This window comes from Neodiprion pinetum, chromosome 7 (genome assembly GCF_021155775.2).
Source record: "Neodiprion pinetum isolate iyNeoPine1 chromosome 7, iyNeoPine1.2, whole genome shotgun sequence".
NCBI lineage: Eukaryota > Metazoa > Arthropoda > Insecta > Hymenoptera > Diprionidae > Neodiprion > Neodiprion pinetum.
The window spans coordinates 17193959-17216080 of NC_060238.1; the positions used below are offsets into that span (position 1 = coordinate 17193959).

The following is a 22122-nucleotide window of genomic DNA, read 5'->3' on the forward strand; positions in this document are numbered from 1 at the left end:
TTTTCAAATCAAAGCTTTCTTCATGCTCTTTGCATATCTGTGATTAAATGTTACAAAAACAGTCGAATAAACTATGAGTTTAATTTTTCAGGGAGATTTTTAGATTTTTAGAAAAAGTGAGAAAAAAAAAACGAAAAATCAATTGCGCCAGTTCTTACGCATAAGCTACGTGACTCAAATTTTAAGATGTTATTTTTTAGGTCCCAAACAGGCATTTTATCGGGTAGCGTTAAAAAGAATACTAATTTTTTTTTTTTTTTTGATACACTGATGTATACTTAAATATTTATTGGGATACCCTGGTGAAAATAATATCTACGCCAAACTACAATAAAGTGCAGAGTGTTAAACATTACAGAAAATAGTTTTTTTTTTTTTGTATGTTTTACTTATAAACAACTATGAAATATTACAGATGACAAAATGAAGTCATAAAAATTTAAATAACACTCCATGAATTCTCGCGAATCTATAGCTTCGAATAAAAACTGAGAATTTTTGCAAGTATCACGAAATCTACAGCTTCAAAATGAAAAGATTGTTTTCCATAGAATTTCGCAGAAAAATATGAATTTCTATAAATGATTGTCGATAAGATTACGAATATGCACAAGAAAATATGACATACTATTTTTGAACCACCGCTAGATGTCGTATCTCTCTCACACGGAAAACATGTTGCAGACAACTTATAAGTACGTAGCAGAATTTGGCTCTACATTCGTGTACGAGTCTGTTCTTTGGAGTATAATCTGGACGGATTTAGAGAATCTGTCGTATATTTTTCAACTCATCTTGTCTCAATAGATCAGGCTTATAAAAAACCAATATTTGTGATTTCTCTAAATTAGGAATTCACAAAATTCTACGACACATCGCGAAATTGCAAGCCATTCTACAATTGTCACTAAAAGCCACGACCATCTACGTAAAAGTCCGATGTTCCACGGAAAAGTACGATAATCTGCAATTCAATTCTCTGCCAAAATTATGCACGTATCCGAATTTCTATATTCAATCGTAAAATGAAATTTGCAGTTAGGCGTAGAAATTATTCCCACTAAGGAAATTACACAGTATACAGAATTATGAAAAACTACCATAATCTACGAAAAAAAAAAAAAAAACTGCGTTATTCTACGAAAACATTTTTAAAAATTCTACGTGAATTTAAATAAAATTTTTGTGGGATTTTTACTTAGAATATCGCAGCAACTATAAGTTATACCAGGGATTCTAGATTTGAGCACCAAGCTTGCGCTCGTCTGCTCTATGTGGACTTGTATTAATTGTCCATATTGGAAAATGTCCTCATAACGTCAGAGCCTGGTTATCAGCGCCAATTTACCACCACATCATAACCTGAGTTTTTGATTTCAATGGAGACAAATCGTAAATTTTGGCGTTTCAAATTACTAATGTCACATAAATTAATGAAAGGTGATCAATAATATACCTGTTCTACCATCCACGCGCGAAAAAAACACGGTCAACGATCAGCTGTCAGCCTGGTTGCATTAGTTTGATTTTTTTTCCACCAGATGACGCATTGTAAAGTAACAAACCCAATAGTGAGATTTATCGCACTTCTCACCCACTCTCACTTTATACGCACTGTTACGGATTGTAAGCACTCTGCGGTCGCGCATGATGGAACACATCCTTTCATTACGAGTCTTACAAGAAGATTCATTTCTTACTCGTATTAACACAAGCAAACTTTACTAACGGCCTTTGCGTTAATAATAATAGTATTTCTGTTTTTTACAGGTTGATCTGTATATCTTTAATTAGAGTTTTATATACATATACAATTTCGATTTGTTTCTCTTTTAGTTTTCAATTTTTTTCTGATTTTATGAATTATGAAATATTATGTGGGAAACTTGAACAGTTTGAAAATTCACAGCTCGCTAACAACTTTGACTCCCAGCTGGAAATTTTCAGCGTTGTTTGGGGATAGAATGAAGTATTTTCCCTGAAAATTTCAAGCGATTTCGAGTTGATAGAAAAAAGTTACAGCTATCTGAAAACAGCAATTTTTCAGAAATCAGTTGGTTTTGCGAGGCCGTATATAAAAAGGAACGTGGTAATTAATAGTAATTCTTGTAGGTAGTGATAAAGTATACCAAGACGAAAAATTTGAACCGTCGATTGGCCGTCTACTTGGAAAATTCTTGACTTGGCAGCGTTTCAAAGTTATGCGAAATTTTGCTAAAATAGCAGTTCATGAAAAGAGTCCTAATTAAACTGGATTTTGCTTTGGAGTAAAAAACTATTTTTTTCCTCAAAATACAAAGTCAGAGAAGGGGAATGCCGTTTGATTCGAGTCTTTAAGTCCCATAGAGCTCTCATGAAAAAATCGTGAAAATAACTAAAAAATTGAATTATTAAAAACTTCAAAAATTTCTATAGCCACCAGATTTTCTTATATTAAGCTCAAATTTGGAGAATCGTCTTTTTTTATAACCTACTCTCTTGAAAAAAATCAGAAGCCGAATCGCTGACCCAAGCCCGCAGGCTGCGGTCGAAAAGTATTGGACGTACCCATATATATATATTTTTTTTTCATACTTAATTCCGTTCTAAATTTTCTATTATTCCGTTTAGGAATTTGTTATCTATATTAAATTCGTATGTGAAACGTCGCCAGAAAATCTGGGGCCCTTGTGATGACGTGCTCGAACTCTAAATAGGATAGAGAACCGTCTCCATCGATGTCACTTTCCTCCAATACCTTGCGACAGATTGTGGCTACTTCCTCAGCACTGAGAGCTCCTCTGACTAATTGTCGACAAGTGCGTTCTAAGTCACCGAGTCCCAGCACTCCGTCTTCGTCAAAATCTGTAATTACGTGTACGCCTAACAGTGTAGTATAATGAAGGGATTACTATTTTATTTTACCGTAGTTTTGAACAAATAGTCAGTTTCCTCAGTATAATCGAATTGGCAACATGACTCAATGACTAAAATGTATTTAATTTGAAAACAACAATTCTTAAAATCAATGTGAATTATTTATTAGTTTGGTAATATTTTGAACAAAAAACTTCTTGCCACTTACCATAAATTTTAAACGCATAGAACACTTTCAAATCGCGCGACGCGTGTTCTGAAAATACGGACATCATTTCCAAGAATTCCTCAAAGCATATACCTTCGTCCAAACTCCAGCCGGGATCTCGACACTTGGTGAAAACTTCGGCAATCCGTTCCATAAACGGATTTTCCTGAAGTATTTAAAAAAAAAAAAAAGACAACTGAACAGTGTGGTGGATACTATTATGTAAAGAAGCAGTAAGTATGATAAAAAATGACATTTGTGGAAATATTTGCTGTCTGGTATTTGCTTTCCACGTTTTAAGCAAGTGTCATAATACACAGTTTATTAATATTATATAGAGAGGTAACTCTATTTGAGCCCTTTTTCTCGTTTTCAATTGTTTTTGCTGATTTATGTTGGTGTATTTCTTAATCGCATAGCAGATAGCTATACTAAGAAGCGTCATAAAAACCTATCCTGAGTTTGAAATGAAGTTGAATCCATAACATTTTGCCACTACAAAATAAGAAAAATTAATCAGCCAATAAAAAAACATGTCCTTTGCATTTCCCGTGTAGCTGGACGCAATAGTTGGAAAAACTAAGTCATGCTGGAAGAAAAGTATTCCTTTGGTTGGAACGCACACTCAGGTTACACAATCTCTTCGACATTCTTTTCCGAGACATCCACTGATACGGAAAATCTGACAACGTCACACAATCTATGTCAATTTTTCAGCATTAACCGCGAATTCTTTGACACTCGTCAACCCGATGGATAAGCAGTTGATGACTTGAAGAGAAAAAAAAATTCGTATTTAGTCAAATAAATAAGTAAATAAAACCCCTGTGATCAATTTTATCTCTCACACCTAATGAAGCCACCTATAAATTTGAAGCACCCTTCCTGACTATTTTTTTGAGATTTTTCCACGCGCGATATGCAACCTTTACAACAAGAACAAACAATACAATAAACTAAAGAGTTGAACCATACTGATATAATTTTTCGTAACAATAACAGTAAAACTGCAATGGTAATACTGTTATAAAATTTATAGAAATATCGACAAAGGAAGCAACAATAAAAATAAAAATCATAACAATAGTGATAAGAACGATAGTAGTTATGAAAGTAATAAATAAATAGTAGTTTTCGTACCAAAGCGGTGAAATTCAACAACAAATCCACGCAAGGTCGGAAAACTGTACGGCCGTTGTGCGAACATTATTTTTTGCAACACATGTATCAAGAGTCCCTCTTTCGGTGCCTGTAATGCGTGTGAGAAATGGCTCTTTTTGCAATGGTATGAACTGCGCATGCGTAGATAGACTATAGTCTCTTTTATATCCACTAGTTACTTTGTCAGCGCTATTTTGATACTCTAGTGACTTTCCGCATACTTTTTTGACACTCTTATGTATTTGCTTTTTTTGCACGCTTGTCAGGCATGAAGGGGATTTTTTCTACACTCTTCACAAAAATAGTATGTGACACTCGCGCAAAGAAGCGGATTCTTGATGAAAGTTGTGAAGTCGGTAGCGCTCGGCTTTGGCTTGTGCAGCCAACTTCGTAGTCTTCGTAAGATATCCGCTTTCTTGCACTGGTATATTAAAGTACTATTTCGATATAGAAGTCGTAAAGTACACCGTTACAGTCACGTTTTCCGGTCGTAAAGTTGAATTTAAGCTCAGTTGAACACGTGTTCGTAAAGTTGAACTTTAGGGCCGGATATTGATATATAATGATATTCATTTAAGTAACTATGTAGTGCGAAATATGTATAAATAGAAACATTCGTATAAAAAAAATTTACGTAACGGTTTTCACTAAGAAAAATATAATACAATATGTTACAATGATGCCAAAATATGAGCCTTAAATGAAAAACAATGTGAGAATGGGTTTCTAAAATTTGACGATATCAATTAGTCTATCTCACCCTCAGCTCCGGGAGACGCGTAACGCACGATAAGGGCAGACGTAAATTTGCTGCGTCTTGGGCTGACATCACTCGCGGTACAGTTCCTGGGTCACCCATATCACGAAACCTTTTATGAATTCTAAAAACGGGCAGAAATATCACTACAGCTACACGGATGGGAAGGAATTCGTCAACTAACAAAATAGATTTTGTTGGAGTCCATTCGCCTCAATCCAGTATCCCTTATTTGTTCTAAATACGATGACTTCAATTCAACAATTTCGATTCAATTGGTCTGACAAAATTTTTTAGTCAAGCGAATTCCTTGATTCAACAGAAACATTTCTCATCGCGATCGAATGAAATATTTATTCGGGCGAACCTTTTCATGTATTTCCGAAATTAAGTCAACTAAATATCATATCATTTGAAGTTTATGTATTGTTCCTCCAAGTCGCACGTTCGATGACAGAAAGCATTAGGTACTTCAAATAAAATGAGTACATGAATCTAACCAACAAAAAATTTACTTCGATTGAATGCCATACTTCGTTGATACAACCGGAGCTAAGTTTGACGTAACTGGTTGAATAGGATGCACTAATTTGTTTACGAGGTAAAAGAAACACACCATGCTTTGAAACAAATTGAGAATATATTCATCGTAGGCATCGGTCTATTAGTACGATAATCGATCGCTAGGGGGTCAACTTTCTCGCTACAGAAGTAGCTTCAGAGATAGTTATGAAACCGGGTAGTCGTGCAAGACGTCAGATACGGATAATCTAGTACAAGATTTTAATTGAACCTGTTACTAACAAAGAAAGTGTAACATCAAGGTTCGTCAACATTTTTATATTGGCTACAATTAAACAAAGGCTATTGACCCGTGTTCAATTAAGACTTCTACGGTATACATCAATAAGTTTACGGGGCTTACCCATTAAATATGAGGCAACGAAATTATGATCAATGTGATTCGAAAAATACGATTTTATGCGCTTGAATATCTTCGATATTCAGTCAATGCAAAAGATTTATGTAAGAATAAATTACGTTACCTGTTTCAACCATTCACCTTTTGACTCAACAAAACATGAATCAAAGCAAGCTCAAGGAGTTTTGCTATAACAAATTCATATTTTTCGAACAAAACGGACAAGGTACGGTTCAATCAAATGTTTGGTCATTCCAATCACACATTTTCTTGACACAAAATTCACATTATTACAAGGATCTGGCGCCGTTTTATCTTGAACAAATTGATAGTCAGATTGATCATTCAATCCTTTCCCTCCGTGTAGTATGCATTACGATATAATATACGCTAAGCATTCCAGATGAATTCAACTCGCCACTGCAGACGAATACTTCCCTAACTTACGAACGTCTTTTTACTTAATCACAGATTACCGGAAAGTATATAATTCTAAAATAGAAATTATTAAATAGGATGTTTTAAATTTGAACCTTCCATTTTTCTTAGTATCAACAGAAACTTCTTTTTAACTGGCACTGTCATAGCCGAAACATTTAACATCTCAAATAAATAAAATGATTCAATACAAATAGAATTATGAAAAGAAACTTTTTTTAAAAACGTATAGCCGTCGAAAAGAAGGACAACGTTTTTAAGTATTCTAGCTCGTACAAGAAAACTCAATTTTTTTCAAATATGCTGCTAATATCTATTATCACAATCATTACCAAAATTTTACACGCAACTTTATTTGGTAAAGAGCACAGACTTTATATTTGAAATGATAATGTTAAAGCACATGAGAATGTTTACTATCAAATTGACAAACCTCAATATTTCTTTACGAGTAAAAAAAGTACAATCTTGATAATCCTCGAGTTGTTCTTCGGTAAAAGTAGCTACTTTATTCCCCATGCTTAACGAAACCCAACACTGCAGCGGACTAGATAGTTGACTAAGTGTGTAGCTATTTTAAATTATACTTGTAGTAAAACTTATTTAAATGATATTATTTCACTCAAAATTATTTGAGGAATAACGTCAATTCGATAAATGAATCTAACAATAAGTACCACAACGGTCTGTGACTGTGTCAAATTCCGAATACCGTCTGATTGTGATTCTGAAGGTGAGCCGAACGGCGCTCCCATTTTTGGCGGATGCTCTGCCTCACCCTTTAAGCTAATGATAACATCGATATTTAACCACACCCATACCCTTACTTTTTTTCTCGTCACATATTATTCTTCAGTTACACGCGATCCTTGCCTGAATCAACGCAGGAATATTTATTACGGCTTGATTTAATATTATTTGTTTTCTATGATGAATTATGCCAACGCACAAAAATTAACGGTATCAGATGCAATATTTTGGATAATAATTACTCAAGCTTCAGCTGCTTATAATGTCCCTATTTCTAGGTTTTCATAATACTAGAATTCACAGCGGTCTACTTGCGCAACAAAAGTAAGAAAAGTGACTATAATTATTAGGAAAGTGACTAATTAGTGACAAAAAGTGTTTAAAAAATTAGATATTTCTGCAAGATGAGACACTTAATTTTGAGGTATAGAATCTTAGGTTTAATGTCGGTTCAGCTCTAGGCGTGTATAATGTGTTATTCTCAGATCCTGCACTAATGAGATTATTAGAATAGCCAAAATTTCTAATTAAAAAAAATCATCAATTCCTCAATTATATCGGTACAGCTATATCCAGGTCATTAAATTACAATAAAATAAAGCATACGAGCACCAAAGCTTGTAAAAATTGGAAGGTCAGGTTTCAGATGTGCTGAAAAATTAATTCATATTATGAGACGAGATGGGCTGAAAAACTTGTTAAGAAATTATAGGTTTATTTTTCGATAAGTGCATTCATATAACAAGTTTGGGAGCAAATCTAAAACACGAAATTCCAATCATCCAAAACATGCTTAAAAAAAAAAATTGCGCATCTTTGGCACAGAGATCGGCTTCAATCGAAACTGTGGACCTGGGCTTTGCGAAAGTTCAATATTTTGGATGGTTTAGTAAATTGTCATTATAGAGGGTTTTCCGAAAAATTAATCAATATTATCACAAAATAGTTGGAACAGGTGACTTTTTGTTGGAAAGGTGACAAAAAAGCGAGTTTCAACAAAAACTGACTTGAAGAGACAAAATTTACGCACTATGCGTCCTGTAACATCATCACTGCTCTGTGAAACTATTTCACGAAACTACTTGATTATAATCATGAACAGTTGTAAAGAATAATCTGATGTTGTACGACTACAGGCAGAACGTTAAAAGTTTGCCTAGAATTCATCAATTATTTGAGATCTACACTTAGCCTAAAACAATTCTCATCACCTACACAACCTCCGACCAGACCATTATTAAAAGAAAAAAAGACGTATGAAATGGTTAAACAAGGTAATAATGGAAGCGTCTTTATAAAACGTACTTTTTTATTGTCGGTAAGCGTCTAGCAGCGAGTAAAAAAAGTAATGTAAGTTGAAAATATAATTATTTAATAAATACGAACGACGGTTTATTGAACATTTAGGTGGAATTAATGACCTCGAAATTTCAATTTTTTGGTAACTTCGAACCAGTTGATTAATAAAAATAGAGAGTACAACTCATTCGTAATGATCTTCGTAGGCTTCTTTGTAAGTGAGCAGTTGGTCAAGACATTCGATAAGTTCATCTTGTTCAAGTCCCGAATCTTTGAAACCCCGAAGTTTGCTTATACTTTTTATGCGACTCGCTTGAGAGTGAAGGGAATCGAACATATGTGAAAGACCGGGTCCGCTGTGCAGCCCAGCCAATACCGGAACGGATTTAACTTCTGCAAAGAAATAGAATTTTTATTTATTTGACATTATATTTTTTTCTTTTCTTAATATCAAAATGCAAAATAGAAATTAATCAAAATTGCAAAAAAAACTGAATCACTTGCCTTCTCCAACTGGCCAAGGTGAGAGGTCCCCATTCTGATGAATATTGTTGTTAAAAATATTAGGATACGGTTCTTTGATGGTCAAAGGTGCTTTGAGATTGGTCAAATGAGTAGCAGTAGCGTGACATGAACAAGCTAGATAAAGTGTCATCATTTCGTGTACGCTTGAACAACTGTAAGCAGCTTTCCTCTGCTGCAGTTTTGCTTCATGTGGCGGTCTCTTTAGCCTTTCATGGTGTATCCCTCTGAGTACGAGACTCTGCATACTCTTATCCATTGATATGTCACAACTAGGAGTTAAACTAGTCCACAGAGGACCTTCATGATCATCTAAAACGTCGATTAGATCTTGACCAGCAGTCATGGGAAATGGCAGACTTAAACTGGTAGCTGCTGCTCTTCTACCAAGTTTGTTCAGATCCGCACACAGGTCTGACAGTGCTGAAGTAGAGAATTCTTTCTGCCGGTATCTCAGACTGATTGTATCTAATGCAGTTGCAAGTAGCGAGCTGGTGTGATAATCCAATTCTGAATTGTACGTTAGATGATTAAATTGACGACAAGCACCCGCCTGAGGCCAACCATTTTGTCCAACACAAAGTGGGCTGAATAAAGAGCAATGTTCTCCTATACTTTGGTAGCACAAAGCTGTGTTCAATACTTTGAACAAGTCATTAAGCGACTTGTTAAAATTCTTTCCATCGATAACAGGAAATGCTAATATACTTTTCCCATATTCATCCTGTAAGTGCTGGATGCAGGATGAACCAAGGCCAGAGAAACCGTTTGTAGAATCTAGAATAACCTGTACGAAATAAAAGATCGAATGAATCATGCAATAAATAGAGATTCTAATTCCATATCACAATTACGTATAGTATCAATTATGTAGCTATCAGAAAACAAAGTTGAAATATCGAACAAGTCAGATGTTTAATTGTCACGGTAGTATCAAAATCGGAAAAAAACAAATTAACAATTGATTGAAAACGTTTAATACGATAACAGAACCTGTGAATACGTCAGGATTATTTGCTACAGGTTCGTATCAAGTCATTATCTTCAAGGTTTTACTTTCTCCTAGTTTTATACTTTTCCCTCTGATTTTCATAGAAATGAACTTTTGTTACAGTATGTACTGGCTAATATTTTGGAAATAATTACCTGAAAGCCCTGCATGAAATCGCATTCTTCGGCATAGGCTCTTATTTTGTTTGAAAATTCTTCTTGGAACTGTTCAGTCTTCCACAGATGATGACCATAGTGAAACACGTTGAAAGGCTGATCCAAGGACTGGTGTTCGTACTCGCGAACAATGTTCACAGTCCTTGGATGGAAACGTGGGACCAGATAATCAGCCCACACTGTAACATCATCTTCGAAGTTAACGACTGCATCTTCTCCATCTGCAGGCCCTTTCTCCAAATTCTGAATGAATGGGGCTTTATTCACTACTGGCTCAGTTGTAACTTGAATATTTTCGGAATCCCACAAGTCACTGTGCAGAGGTAAAGATTTTTCTACTGCGTTGTATAAATTTCCTTGTTCAGTCAAATGACCGACACTACCTTTTAGATCAACTAGCAGAAGCCTCGGTGTAAACGTCGTCTCTTTCTGTAACAAAACTACACACGATTGTAATTATTCATTAAACAATAGAATGGAAAACTTGATGAAGTAGAATTGTGAATATTCGCATAATTGAATTGTTAAACTGTTAAGATTGGTTGAATCGAAAGTTAGGAAAAGAGAAAAAAAACCATTCAAAAAGTCTCCAGCAGTTTCATTTGTGCCTATGAAATAAAAATGATTCCGAACAACTTCGAATCACACAACTACAAGGGAAGATATGAACAGTGAAGAAAAGTTTTTAAAATTACAAAATACAAAATGTTTAAACTCTGGTGTTTTTCATCCATTTCTAGTGCTTTTGGGCTTATTTTATTTTGTTGACCATACCTATGGGGATCTGCAGAGACTGCCTAAGAAGATTACACCAGAAGTTGTTTCCGAAATGGATAAAAATAAATTTGTATAGTTGTGAATACGGTATAACCAATGTTCATCAACAATTACCTCTTTGCATCAAAATTATACTATAATAATAAGATTTATTGAGTGGTTTTCAGATAATTTGTGCGGACCTTGTCAGCGAGCAAAGTGAGCCTCAACCATTGGAATCGTATAAAAAGTGGTAGATTTAAAGAATTTTGATTGTTCTAATTATAAAACCTTTCTTCAGATTGTTGATATCTAGCTTGTACAGCACAATCGGATCTTCGCGAAAAAAGAAAATTGCATTTATTTCTGGCAACATAAATTTTTTCTTCTTTTCGTAATTTGTAAAAAACATGTTGCAAATTATAATACCGTTTTCTTTTCTGTTCCAGATGAGTCGTGTATCCGAAATCGTGTTCACTGCTAAGTAGTGCACCGCAAAAATTGCTCCAACTTATTTTTGATGATTATACAATTTTTAGAGCTAAATGGATGTTTTAAAATGATAATAAAGTTGATGAATTCACGATTCGAATAAATAAATAATCAAGTCTCCATTTTTATTTATCGGTTCAAAAAAATATTTCAAAACGTGTTCTTATTTTGTTCTCATGAGTGGCACACCGTATTAAGACGTCTTTACCGAATCATTAGAATGTCACTGACTTTTACTATTATTAATACATTATTGATGTGGAAATGCTACAGTCAACACAATTCTGCATGCAATACCAAAAAAATGTTTAAAAACGTTTCTATTTCATGAAAGAATAATGCCAGGTAATTTGTTCCAGTAATAAGTAGTAATTCAATTACACGAATTTCTTGGCATTGTTGTTGTATAAAACAAACTTCTTTTGAAAATTTACACAGTATTGCATGTACATAATAGTGCAATGGGTATGATAATATTGAAAACAAGTGACATTTAACATGGTCGGTAAAAACTGACATTCTCTTAACATTACAAATTTTAACCTCAGGACTTTAAAGTGGGAAAATTAATGTATGTATGTACTTTAATCAACCCATATATGCTCTTTGATTATGTTGATTTGCACACAAGTGTAATTACATTTGTAAATTGTATTTAACTTGAAAAAAGTCTGTGATATCATTCGAGAATTGTAATTTGTAATTAAAAAAGATCTCGATACTAAGTATAATTTTTACAGTTATTGTTATACAGCTAATTATCGGAATGACGATTTGGTTTATCCGGTCACAATTTGGAATAACGTGTTTTCCCATCACATATTCAGATTGCATGTTATTTTTCTGACACATCAAAATAATAAAAAAATAGCAGTTTTTACTTACTACGTAACATAAAAACAAAAATTGCAGCTATCGCCAAGCTTTGAATTAAGTAATGATTGCCATACCAAGATCGTCACAAGGCAAGTTATCCTGTAATTGTTACCAAAAAAACGTATTACAAGCTACGACAGTTGGCAGGAATTCTGTTTAACCAATTCAGTAACTAGTTAGTTTACCTGTTGAGGTTTTAAACTGTTTATCGGGCAGTTTTTAAGCACCGTTTGTCAAGAACCAATTCAACTCTTTTGCAAAAAATTTTAGGCACAAAATATCCTCAAGTCAATAACTTTTTTTTCCAAATTAATTGTAAAAGTTAGTTAGATATGAATCGTATGAGACAAACAAATATCAATACATTGCAGTATTTCAATGACTTACCCTTGGCGTTTCACCTTCTCTATATAAAACATCATGATTTATTTCCGAAGGTTGTTTGGGCTCGTAGGAAAAAGACGATTCCTGTGGAAAGAATAAAAAAAAAAACGGTTGATCATTACAGTTTTAAATGACGATAAAACATTTTTCTCAATAGTGTTTCTTTGTTATTGAATATTGTTCAAGGCATAGGTGAATAAAAATCAATCGTGTAGTTGGTACATTGCTAGTTTTGTTAGATGAAAACAAAATTCAAAAGTATCATAACATCAAAAAATTGTTAAAAAAAACAGTAAGATATTAAAAACTAACCTGAATGTTCCACCAATGGGTTCCAATGAAATTCGAGTAATGTCCGAATTGGAGAGTCAATACTTCTCTAGTCGGCATATCTGCTATGGTGTGTTACACCTTACTAAATCTAAAGTGTAATAATAATCCAACGTTGTGATTCGAAATTGTATGCTTTTCATGAAGAGCACTTGCAAAATGCCGGTACTGACAAATCAGATACGACCAATTTTCGTACAAGGTCGGACCTTCGGCCAATTGACGTTACGCGCTGATCTCTACTGAGATCAGTGACGTCACGCAAGTCAGTAAACCTACAGCGTAGGCGCATGCATTCGTACAAATACAACATAACCTCAATTCCACGTTACTAAATGCATATACGATCACGCATCGGGTTGACTCGCATCATTACACGATTTCAATAAAATGGTCAAATGTTAGGTCGAGAGCTGTAAGAATCATGGTGGGACCTGCAGAGGTAAAAGCACGGTCTTACATACAGGTCGTGCGCACTGGCTCGAACAGGGAGCACTCGTTCCGTGCATGCGTCGCCCGGCATCGCGGCAAATCTTCCGAGTGAAACACGCCGTAAAACGTATAAAGGCAGACTGGATCATAATTTCTCCTAAATCAGAAATAATGTGACGTTACTTAACCGACTGCGCGACTGTCAGTTTTTTCAAGCAAGTGATAAAGAAGCCAATTGAACAAACGCAACCGTAATTTTTTGTCTGTAAATAAATGTCACAAATGTTAGGCACGAGCATACAAGGGCAAAAAAAATTGACAATTCTACTGAAAAGATAAGAATTAATAAGTAGCAAGTCAAGTTGTCCCAATCTCCTGAAATATACCTAGCAGTTAACCTCTAAAAACTGAAAAAATGTGTATCCATACTTCGATATCGGACATGCTGTGGATTACTTCTATGAAATTTAAAATTTTGGGAATCTCCTCTATCTTTCGGCTCCAGCAAGTCATCATCACTGCTAGACGAAGATGAAATTAGATCTAATAAAAGAGTTGCTGTCACAGCATCTACTTAGACTCTTTCACGATCGGCAGCCATAATTGCACTGCTTTGACACCGACTCCCGATTTCAGGACAATATTTTACGCACTCAGTGCTAAATTCACACACCCGAGCTACCAGTGGAACATGCCGGAAATACAAATCTACCGCTAGTGCGCTCTCAGTTCACACTCAGTGCAACCAGTGGAAAACGCTATTATCGAAGCACCGATCGTTTCGCCTAGTGACCACAAGTGTCGCTGCGTAGAGGGATGCAGGCCTTCCGTCTCTCTCACACAGCCTGCATCGTGGCCTGCATCCCTCTATCGCAGCGACGCTCGTGGTCACTAGGCGAAACGATCAGTGCTTCAATAAGAGGACACCCTCACCACTGAAATTTTGACCGAGTTTCCAGACCTGTATGTAAGACCGTGGGTAAAAGTATTCGCATTTTCACTATGCGTGGGCTAAAAAATTTGGTCAACGTTTCATGTGTGACATTTAGGCCGTGTTCAAAAATTGACTGACAGTGGGAGCTTTCCAGCACGGAGACACAGTGTGACACTGTGTTACACGGTCGAACATTGTGCCTTGGTGCTTGTTGGAACGCTTTGAGGTTCTTAATTTAGTCACTAGAGTCCGCTCATGCATTATACGAAAAATGTAGAAACACTGAGCGCTCCAGGAAAAAAAAACATTTGTGAAACGCGTGTAGATTATCATTGCATTTAATAAATAAATATAAACAATACCATGCGTCGAAAATAAAATCTCTAACTAAAAAATTGGCAGCAATGAATCCGACACAGTGTCCAACCATGCTCCGCAGCTGTGTCCGACTGTGTCGTTGTGTGTCGTTGTTGGAAAGCACCATGTTCGACACAGTGTCGCTCTGTGTCGCTCTGTGTCGTTGCTGGAAAGCTCCCAATACTGTTAGCAATCTTTCATCTCTTTTGCGCTTCCAAGTTCGTGAATAGCTCTGACTCTGTCCTAGGGAATTTTCACTACTGTCAATCAATTTACGAACACGGCCTTGAAATCTTTTCAATAATTTTGAATTGACCGCTTTTTGTGACGTTACTGGTTGAACTTTTCTATTGGTTCGTCGAAACAGCTGCGTTGTAGCCATGCTCTAGTGCACCTGACTCCTTTTTGTAACCTTGTCAACCTGCTGTCACGATAAATGCAGAAATGGACGATTTATCTCTACAAGTGTGTACACAAAATTGGTTCGATGATAATACTGATTAACTCTAAATAGCGGAGACCCGTTTCATACCTATGATGCTATGACTGAACTGATCCATAAATCCTAATCACAAAATTAGATACCGAATTCAAATCATTCCAAAGCCAATTTTTTGTATCGGTTAAGCCCGCTGACGTTTTTTATATATCTACAATTTGAATGTTCGAAAGTAAATAAGAAAAATTTGCTTTCATTGTGTCGTAATGAGCCCCCCAAACATTTGTATACATTATTGATTACATAAATATTAATATAACATGCATTATCATCATAATGAATAACTTCACATACTTCTAGCTATGTTTAAGAGGAACTATCCAACAAACTTCAAAATACCTAAATTATTATGTGTTTAATATTTTAATTCTCTCATGTAAAATAAATTTTTATCACAGGTTGATGAAATTGAGGCACTCGTCGCCATATACGACAAAGAATGGCAGACTACTGACGAAGAGAACAGAGCATACTGTATCAACATTAGAAATGGAGACAGTGTGGTGAGGCTCTATATAAAGTTGCCTAGTAATTACCCATCCTCCGTTTCACCAACTTACGAAATCTCTGCTCCACACCTCAGTGAGTCTCAAAAGAATCACATTCATCGCCTCTTGGACGAGGTATGCTTGTAGGTTTCTGCATATTCATATAAATATATGGGAAAATGCTTGTACCGGACATCCAGCAGTCTTGGAAATTTTAAAAGTCCTGGAATTCTGCTTGAATTTATAAATTCTTTAAACAGTCCTAGCCATACTATGGCACTCTATGTGTCCTGAAAGTTTTTATACTTACAATCTTTTTTCAATGACTTGTTCTTTTCGAATTTATTTTTTTTCCTCTATTCTTTGAATTCTCATTAAGCGTTGCCCATTGAGAATTTGCTTATTTTGACTATTATCAAGACCTAAGCATGACTGATGTAAAAATTTCACAGTCAGTGCAATTTTACATGCAACGCCAATGACTAATATCTAAAACATGGTTTTATTTTACACAACAATAATACCAAAGAACCTGTACTTTGTATACCTGTATACCTGTAATTGAATGTTTGTTTTAGATATTTTCGTTTCATTTTGCAAGTAGAATTGCGCTTTGATATTTTTATATCAGTGTATGAATCGTCATAATAAGTAAAATTTTATTTGATGTTTAAATTCTGATTATAGAATCCTCTTAGAATCTCTAAGAATTCAGCGAGATATGTTGTTTGCAATAGGACCTGTAAAGGTGAAATCATATCAAACATAAAAATGTGTGAAATCATGAATTCCAAAAATTTACGGCTTCACCCAAATCATGTCATAATCTGACTTATTTGTAATTTAATTCTATGTTCCAGAACAAATCTCGGGCAAAATGTAATATTTCAACTGGTTGAAAAAGTTCGAGAAGTTTTGCAGTTTAATTTCGAAGGCTCAGCTTGGTCGGAGCTTGAAAGCTGGCCAGAATCTGAAGAAATCAACATAGTTGAACCACAAAAAATGGGACCGAATAATGCGGAATATGAATGTCCAGATATTCTACACGGAGGTGTTATTATGGACAGAAAAAGTTCTTTTCAAGGACATGCAGCAATTGTTCACTCAGTAAAACAAGTCGAGTATGTTACTATAGATTATTAGCTGCACTTTTTACAAATTATGCATGTTCCTTGGCATTGCTTGAAGTTAAAAGTATGGTAAAGTAATATGTACGAAAATTGTAAACTTTCTGTTGTGTGAAAGTGAAATCAGTTCCATTACATTAATGCAAGTTCATTTCGAGTGAAAGCAGATTATGTTATAAAAAGCAAACTGTCAAAACAAAGATTGAACACAGTTTTCTCCCAATATCATTTGTTTAATATATGTTACATTTGAATTTAATAACGTCGAGTCACTTATTTATTTTCTTGCTAAGATACGATAGTCCTAAACAAACCAAAAATGTCAGTCTAATAAGCATAGTTCTGTTACTACTTCTCAAGTATTGTTTTCCTCGTTTATAGACAGGTAATACACAAACTACTTGAAGCTAAGAAAATACAACAAGCGACGCATAACGTGTATGCCTACAGAATTTATCGACAGGATGTAAATTGTTTTCTTCAGGACTGTGAGGATGACGGGGAAACACAAGCCGGAAGTAGACTACTGCATTTGCTACAGGTAATATAAGCTTGTTTTAAAAATTTATTCAATATTTAATAGTCGATGGTCCGCTTAGCATTACCATTAATGTATTTTCGACGAATTCTGTTAACAGTATCCAGTGACAAAGACATTCCAATCAAGTATTTCATGAATCTGCCAATCTTCTGCTCAGTTTCGTTAGGAGAAACTGAAGTTTCCACTTGCACAAATCTAACAGTGAAAAGCTTAAAATTTGTATTGCTTATACTTGGCGTTCCTGTAATCCTGGCAATATTAAAAACTTAGCAAATGTTGTGCACTCAATGCCAATATCTGTAAAATTAAGTATATTAAAGTTGTTCTGTAACATTTTGTCTCTTGAGCTTCAAACACTTCAGTTTGATGTCTTGAAATTTTCGTAAAATTTTTCAAAAACTCCAGGATCAGTAATTTTGATCTCATTTATTTATCTGAAAAACAAATTTATAGGTCATGGGTGTAAAAGATGTGGTCGTTATCGTGTCACGGTGGTACGGTGGCATACAACTTGGACCAGATCGCTTTCGCCACATCAATAATGCTGCCAGGCAAGTTCTTGCGACTGGCAATTTAATACCAGACAAAGCTAGAAAGAAAGCGTAGCAGGCATATGTTTTTTCATTGAGTATTACATCCATGTTGTACATGTTATAAGAAGAATACTTACAGTCAACGATGTTGATATTATTTCCTGCAAATATGTAAATAGATATCCATACTCATAATATACGTCTTGAACTTACACAGCATTCCTATATTTTTTTATTGATTAATCGTCCTGCTCATATTCAACGACAATTTTAACCATGTTTCAACAACTTGTGAAGTAATGATGATCAATGAAACTGTCATTTTGAACTATCTTTGTGGACATTTTTCTTGAGAATCAAGCAATGGATGACAGAACATTTGAAAATTATAAGGCTGAATTATAGTAGCCTGTGATACCCTGACTACTACATGATTGCTTGAATTAAAAAAAAAATTGATAACTTATGTGATGTTTTCAAGGTTTAATTATTTATATTGGTACGCAACCTTTTAGGGAAAAAACCCTGTTGCACATCGTGGATTGTACGGTATGGTTTGAAACGTTGACGAAAAAGTACATCAAAGATGGTCACTTTTTAATAAATCCTTGTGAAACTGTAGTGACAGTCCATATGAAATTCCTTTATTCCATTTTACCTATCATAGACAAGCCTTTAAGGTTCAATCTTGGGTTTAATTCTTCCGTCAATGGCATACGAACACTGAAAGTGATTTTCCCTATTCGAATCTAACATGTTTTTATTCTTATTCTATTCGTCACTTTAGTTACTCAATTCCAATCCTTTTTCAATACAGGTTACCCAATTATGTGCAACAATTTAGAAGAAAAATCTAATTACTGCGGTCCTTATACGTTGAACGATGTTACATCGATCAAACAAGTACATGTTTATCTAACAATATTGAATTTCATCTTCCTAGTCTTTACTGAGTGTCTAACACTCAAAAAAAACCTGGAAATAGAAAATGCACATAGGGAATTTGAAATACCTAGAAAATTCCGAAAATTTTGTGTGATTTCTAAAATTTCAATACATTTTCTTTGACTGATATAGTGAATTACTATCTCTTGTTTTATGAATAATATGCAATCGATATGTTTCTTCCAATGGAAGCATTCTTTCATCTCGCAGCTACCGCAGATCTGCTTTTCTAACTGAAGTCTAGTTTTCTACGATACAGATTTTGTTTTAATTGAACAGTAGATGAGATATTTCACTTGGTGCAATAGCATTCGGTCATCAGAGAATTTCATACTTCGTGTAACCAATTTCATTCTTATGCCCAAAACCTTAATTATAATTTTTGAAATTTGATCGAAGATATCCACCAATTTATTATGTAAATTTAAAATACTTTAAATTTATTTAGATTAAAACCTGTTTAATTATCTATAATCTGTGATGAAATAATTTTAGTTTGCCCAGGACTACGCAAATGAAATTAGCTTGTATATGGATGATTTTGTTTATACAAAAGAGGTTCATCAGAGCCCATCGTTAAAAATGTTAGTCTCATTCGCTGAGAAAGAGTTTCACAGAGAATTCTCCAAGCCGCCAACATACGCCGTTTATGCACCGGGCTGTGTTAATTTATGTGGCGAAAGCGAAGATTTTAACGATGGAAAAATTCTATCTATGGTACGAAATGCTGTATTTGTAAAGTAACTTTCATATAAAATTATCTTATTTTACACAATCAGAATTTGAATTGTTAAATATTTTATTCAAAATATACCATTTCAAAAACAGGCCACTCAGCTTGTAACTGTGATAGTCGGGACTCGAAGGGCTACGAGTAGGGTGTGCAAAATAAAGACATTGTTAAGAGAAAAAGGTGAAGAAAATTATGCCAAATTTTCTATAAACACAAGCGGTCTTGATACAAGTAGTCAAGTTACATGGGTGAATTACGTAAAAGCTGTTATACGCAATTTCAGAGTTTCCAAAGGTTCGAAAATATCAGAAGTTCATCAATTGATACATTCTTAGCTCACATTCTAAATCTTCGATCTGGTTTCAAACACAATCATGAAAAAAAGTCAAATTCATTTTTACAAGTTATTATTTCTCTTTCTTTATGTGCGCTGTTTGGAAGCACAAGCAACGATGACAATTTGAACAAATTTGCATAATAATTCTTTATTAATAATTTTTGGACTGCTGCTATTCATAAAAAGTCACATGCGCATGATTAATAACTTTTTCAGAATATATTCCTGGATTTAAAGCACTGATAGTATCCAGCATACCAATAAAACGTGGGCTAGGGAGCAGTTCAGCCTTAATAGTTGCTATGTACACGTTGCTAGAAGCGATTACCAAAGTGTACACGACGAACACATTAGAGAAATCAATCGCATGCCAACAGGCAGAAAAAATCGCTATGTCGGTTTCTTGCGGTATTTGGAAAACTTTGCTCCCTATTGTCGGTATCGAAGGAAAAGTAATGGAATTTGACTCAAGATTGCTTGAAATCCAAGAGCACGTTTGGAGCCCATTGGATATCGATTTGATTTTCATAAATTCCACTGAGGATGTTATCGACACCTTGGTATATCAGAAGTATTTGAATCAGTGTAGAGAAGTTGCCTTTGCACTAAATCTAATAAGCCTGAGGGATGCCACTATCCCTAAGCTTGCAATAGTCGGACAACTATTCTCATCTTCATCGCTAAAAGCGGCATGCCACGTTATTAATGAAACTGATAGAGTGACCACAGCAGGGCAACTAATCGACCATTGCCATTGGAAAAAACTAGGTTTCGTAATCAGCTTATGAGAAACATTTAAATGCTTTTTTTTTATAAGCTACCTATCGAGACAATTTGGATTTAAAAATACAAAAAAGATTTCCTAAACCCAGCTTGATTGCAGACCTACTATATGCTAGATCCATATCTTGAGTAAGTTTTCCTAGCGAGAAAGATACATCTACCGGTAGTTCAAGTATGGTATTTTTATGGAATTTTTGTTTAGCTCTTTTTTACGTTTGAGATACGTGGACTTCGATATTTGGAGAATTATACGTCAGTCTCCAAATCGACCAGGGCACCCCCTTCAATATTTATAATCTTACAGAGAAGCATTACTAAAAATTAGTATATGTTTGTGAAATTCTGTGAAAAACTATTCATCGAGTTTCATTTCAATTTTTCTAAGAAGTTGATTTATTATTTTTTGTAGATGGTTGTAATTTTTCATATTTCATTGTTCAATGTTTTGAACTACCAAAACTGTGTAAAGAAGAACAACGATTTCCTCCGAAAAACAACGGTTATTTAGGATTTTTTATTTGTGCGCGTTTTCATAGAATATTGCAAAATTATTTTCATCAGGAAGATCTCAATCTAAGTTGGGCAATATCTTCACGAGCACTAATCATCTGAGAATTTACCACAAGTAACGTGAAGAGAACTCCTACAGAGAAATCCTGCATGCAGACAAATGGACCAGATTTTAGACACGGAATGTTTATAGAAAATGTTAATGTTTCCAGAGAATCTCACCTCAATCTTCACTGTGGTACTTATAGTGATTAATTTTTGTATGGCTCTTAGGAAATGTAATGTGGGAGAGTCACTGTTCGATGAGGGATAACTTTGGATCATCTTGTTCTCAAATTGAACGCATAATGAGTATGATACAAAATATTCCCGGCGTTTACGGAGCCAGAATTGTCGGTAGAGATTTTGGCACCATTGTTCTTGCCTTGGTGAGTCTTGTCCAAAAACACCTACAATTGAAGAAAGGGACAGTATTGCCATTCCACTCCTCATAAGAATAATAACAATGATAGGAATGATAATAATAATTCTGTACTTTACAATCCAATATCGGATTATCATTGCCCTCTAAGGTACACAGGCACGCTGTAAGAACGATGGTGAATGCTTTGCGCAGTGGTGACCAATGTCAAGAGTATCAAGTTGTAAAACCGTCGTCCGGTTCCGGAATTTTATACGCAGACACAAACGAGCAGCTTTTGCCAATTGTAAGCAACAAGAAGCGACTCAGAAAATCTCATAGAAACAATTTATTTGTAGGGGATTATAATGATTATCACCAACAGTATGATACTATTTACGGTGTCAGAGATGAGAAAACTTTTACACCTGTGAAAGAAATTTACACAAAATATTAATATCAAATGTGGTTGAAACAAAATTTTCGTTGCATGATATTTTTGTGCCAAAATTACCTGTTCCAACAAATACAGATATCATAACAGGTAAAAATAGAACACGACGTAATCTGTATACATGTTAGTTT

At 34.7% G+C, this 22122-nt stretch overlaps 4 protein-coding genes across 7 annotated transcripts; 2 read left to right on the forward strand and 2 right to left on the reverse strand.

Moving 5' to 3' along the window:
- Positions 1-1205: 1205 nt before the first annotated feature.
- Positions 1206-7717, reverse strand: LOC124222629 (Calcium and integrin binding family member 2). Its single transcript, XM_046633800.2, has 4 exons — positions 6776-7717; positions 4986-5106; positions 3065-3230; positions 1206-2844 (listed from the first exon to the last, which is right to left on the reverse strand). The coding sequence occupies exons 1-4, from the start codon at positions 6859-6861 to the stop codon at positions 2627-2629; spliced, it is 591 nt and encodes a 196-aa protein (XP_046489756.1). The 5' UTR covers positions 6862-7717; the 3' UTR covers positions 1206-2626.
- Positions 7718-8407: 690 nt separating this feature from the next.
- mst (misato mitochondrial distribution and morphology regulator) lies at positions 8408-14009 on the reverse strand. Of its 2 annotated transcripts, XM_046633794.2 has the most exons (6): positions 13780-14009; positions 12901-13507; positions 12592-12672; positions 10060-10509; positions 8896-9700; positions 8408-8784 (listed from the first exon to the last, which is right to left on the reverse strand). In XM_046633794.2, exons 2-6 carry the CDS (start codon positions 12976-12978, stop codon positions 8576-8578), a joined length of 1623 nt encoding a protein of 540 aa, XP_046489750.1. In that variant the 5' UTR covers positions 12979-13507; positions 13780-14009; the 3' UTR covers positions 8408-8575. The 2 variants fall into 2 exon arrangements, with proteins under 2 accessions (XP_046489750.1, XP_046489751.1); XM_046633795.2 differs by lacking the exons at positions 12901-13507; positions 13780-14009 and adding an exon at positions 12214-12303 and having other exon boundaries at positions 10060-10520; positions 12592-12606.
- A 981-nt stretch (positions 14010-14990) lies between these two features.
- On the forward strand, positions 14991-19555 carry LOC124222628 (protein IMPACT-A-like). Of its 3 annotated transcripts, none has more exons than XM_069137576.1 (5): positions 14991-15106; positions 15539-15771; positions 16489-16753; positions 17240-17296; positions 17750-19555. In XM_069137576.1, exons 1-5 carry the CDS (start codon positions 15086-15088, stop codon positions 17900-17902), a joined length of 729 nt encoding a protein of 242 aa, XP_068993677.1. In that variant the 5' UTR covers positions 14991-15085; the 3' UTR covers positions 17903-19555. The 3 variants fall into 3 exon arrangements, with proteins under 3 accessions (XP_068993677.1, XP_046489753.1, XP_046489755.1); XM_046633797.1 differs by having other exon boundaries at positions 16489-16749; positions 17137-17296; XM_046633799.1 differs by lacking the exon at positions 17750-19555 and adding an exon at positions 17394-17742 and having other exon boundaries at positions 16489-16749; positions 17137-17296.
- LOC124223716 (galactokinase-like) lies at positions 18658-20632 on the forward strand. Its single transcript, XM_046635950.1, has 4 exons — positions 18658-18732; positions 19270-19491; positions 19603-19801; positions 20061-20632. The coding sequence occupies exons 1-4, from the start codon at positions 18658-18660 to the stop codon at positions 20630-20632; spliced, it is 1068 nt and encodes a 355-aa protein (XP_046491906.1).
- Positions 20633-22122: the final 1490 nt, after the last annotated feature.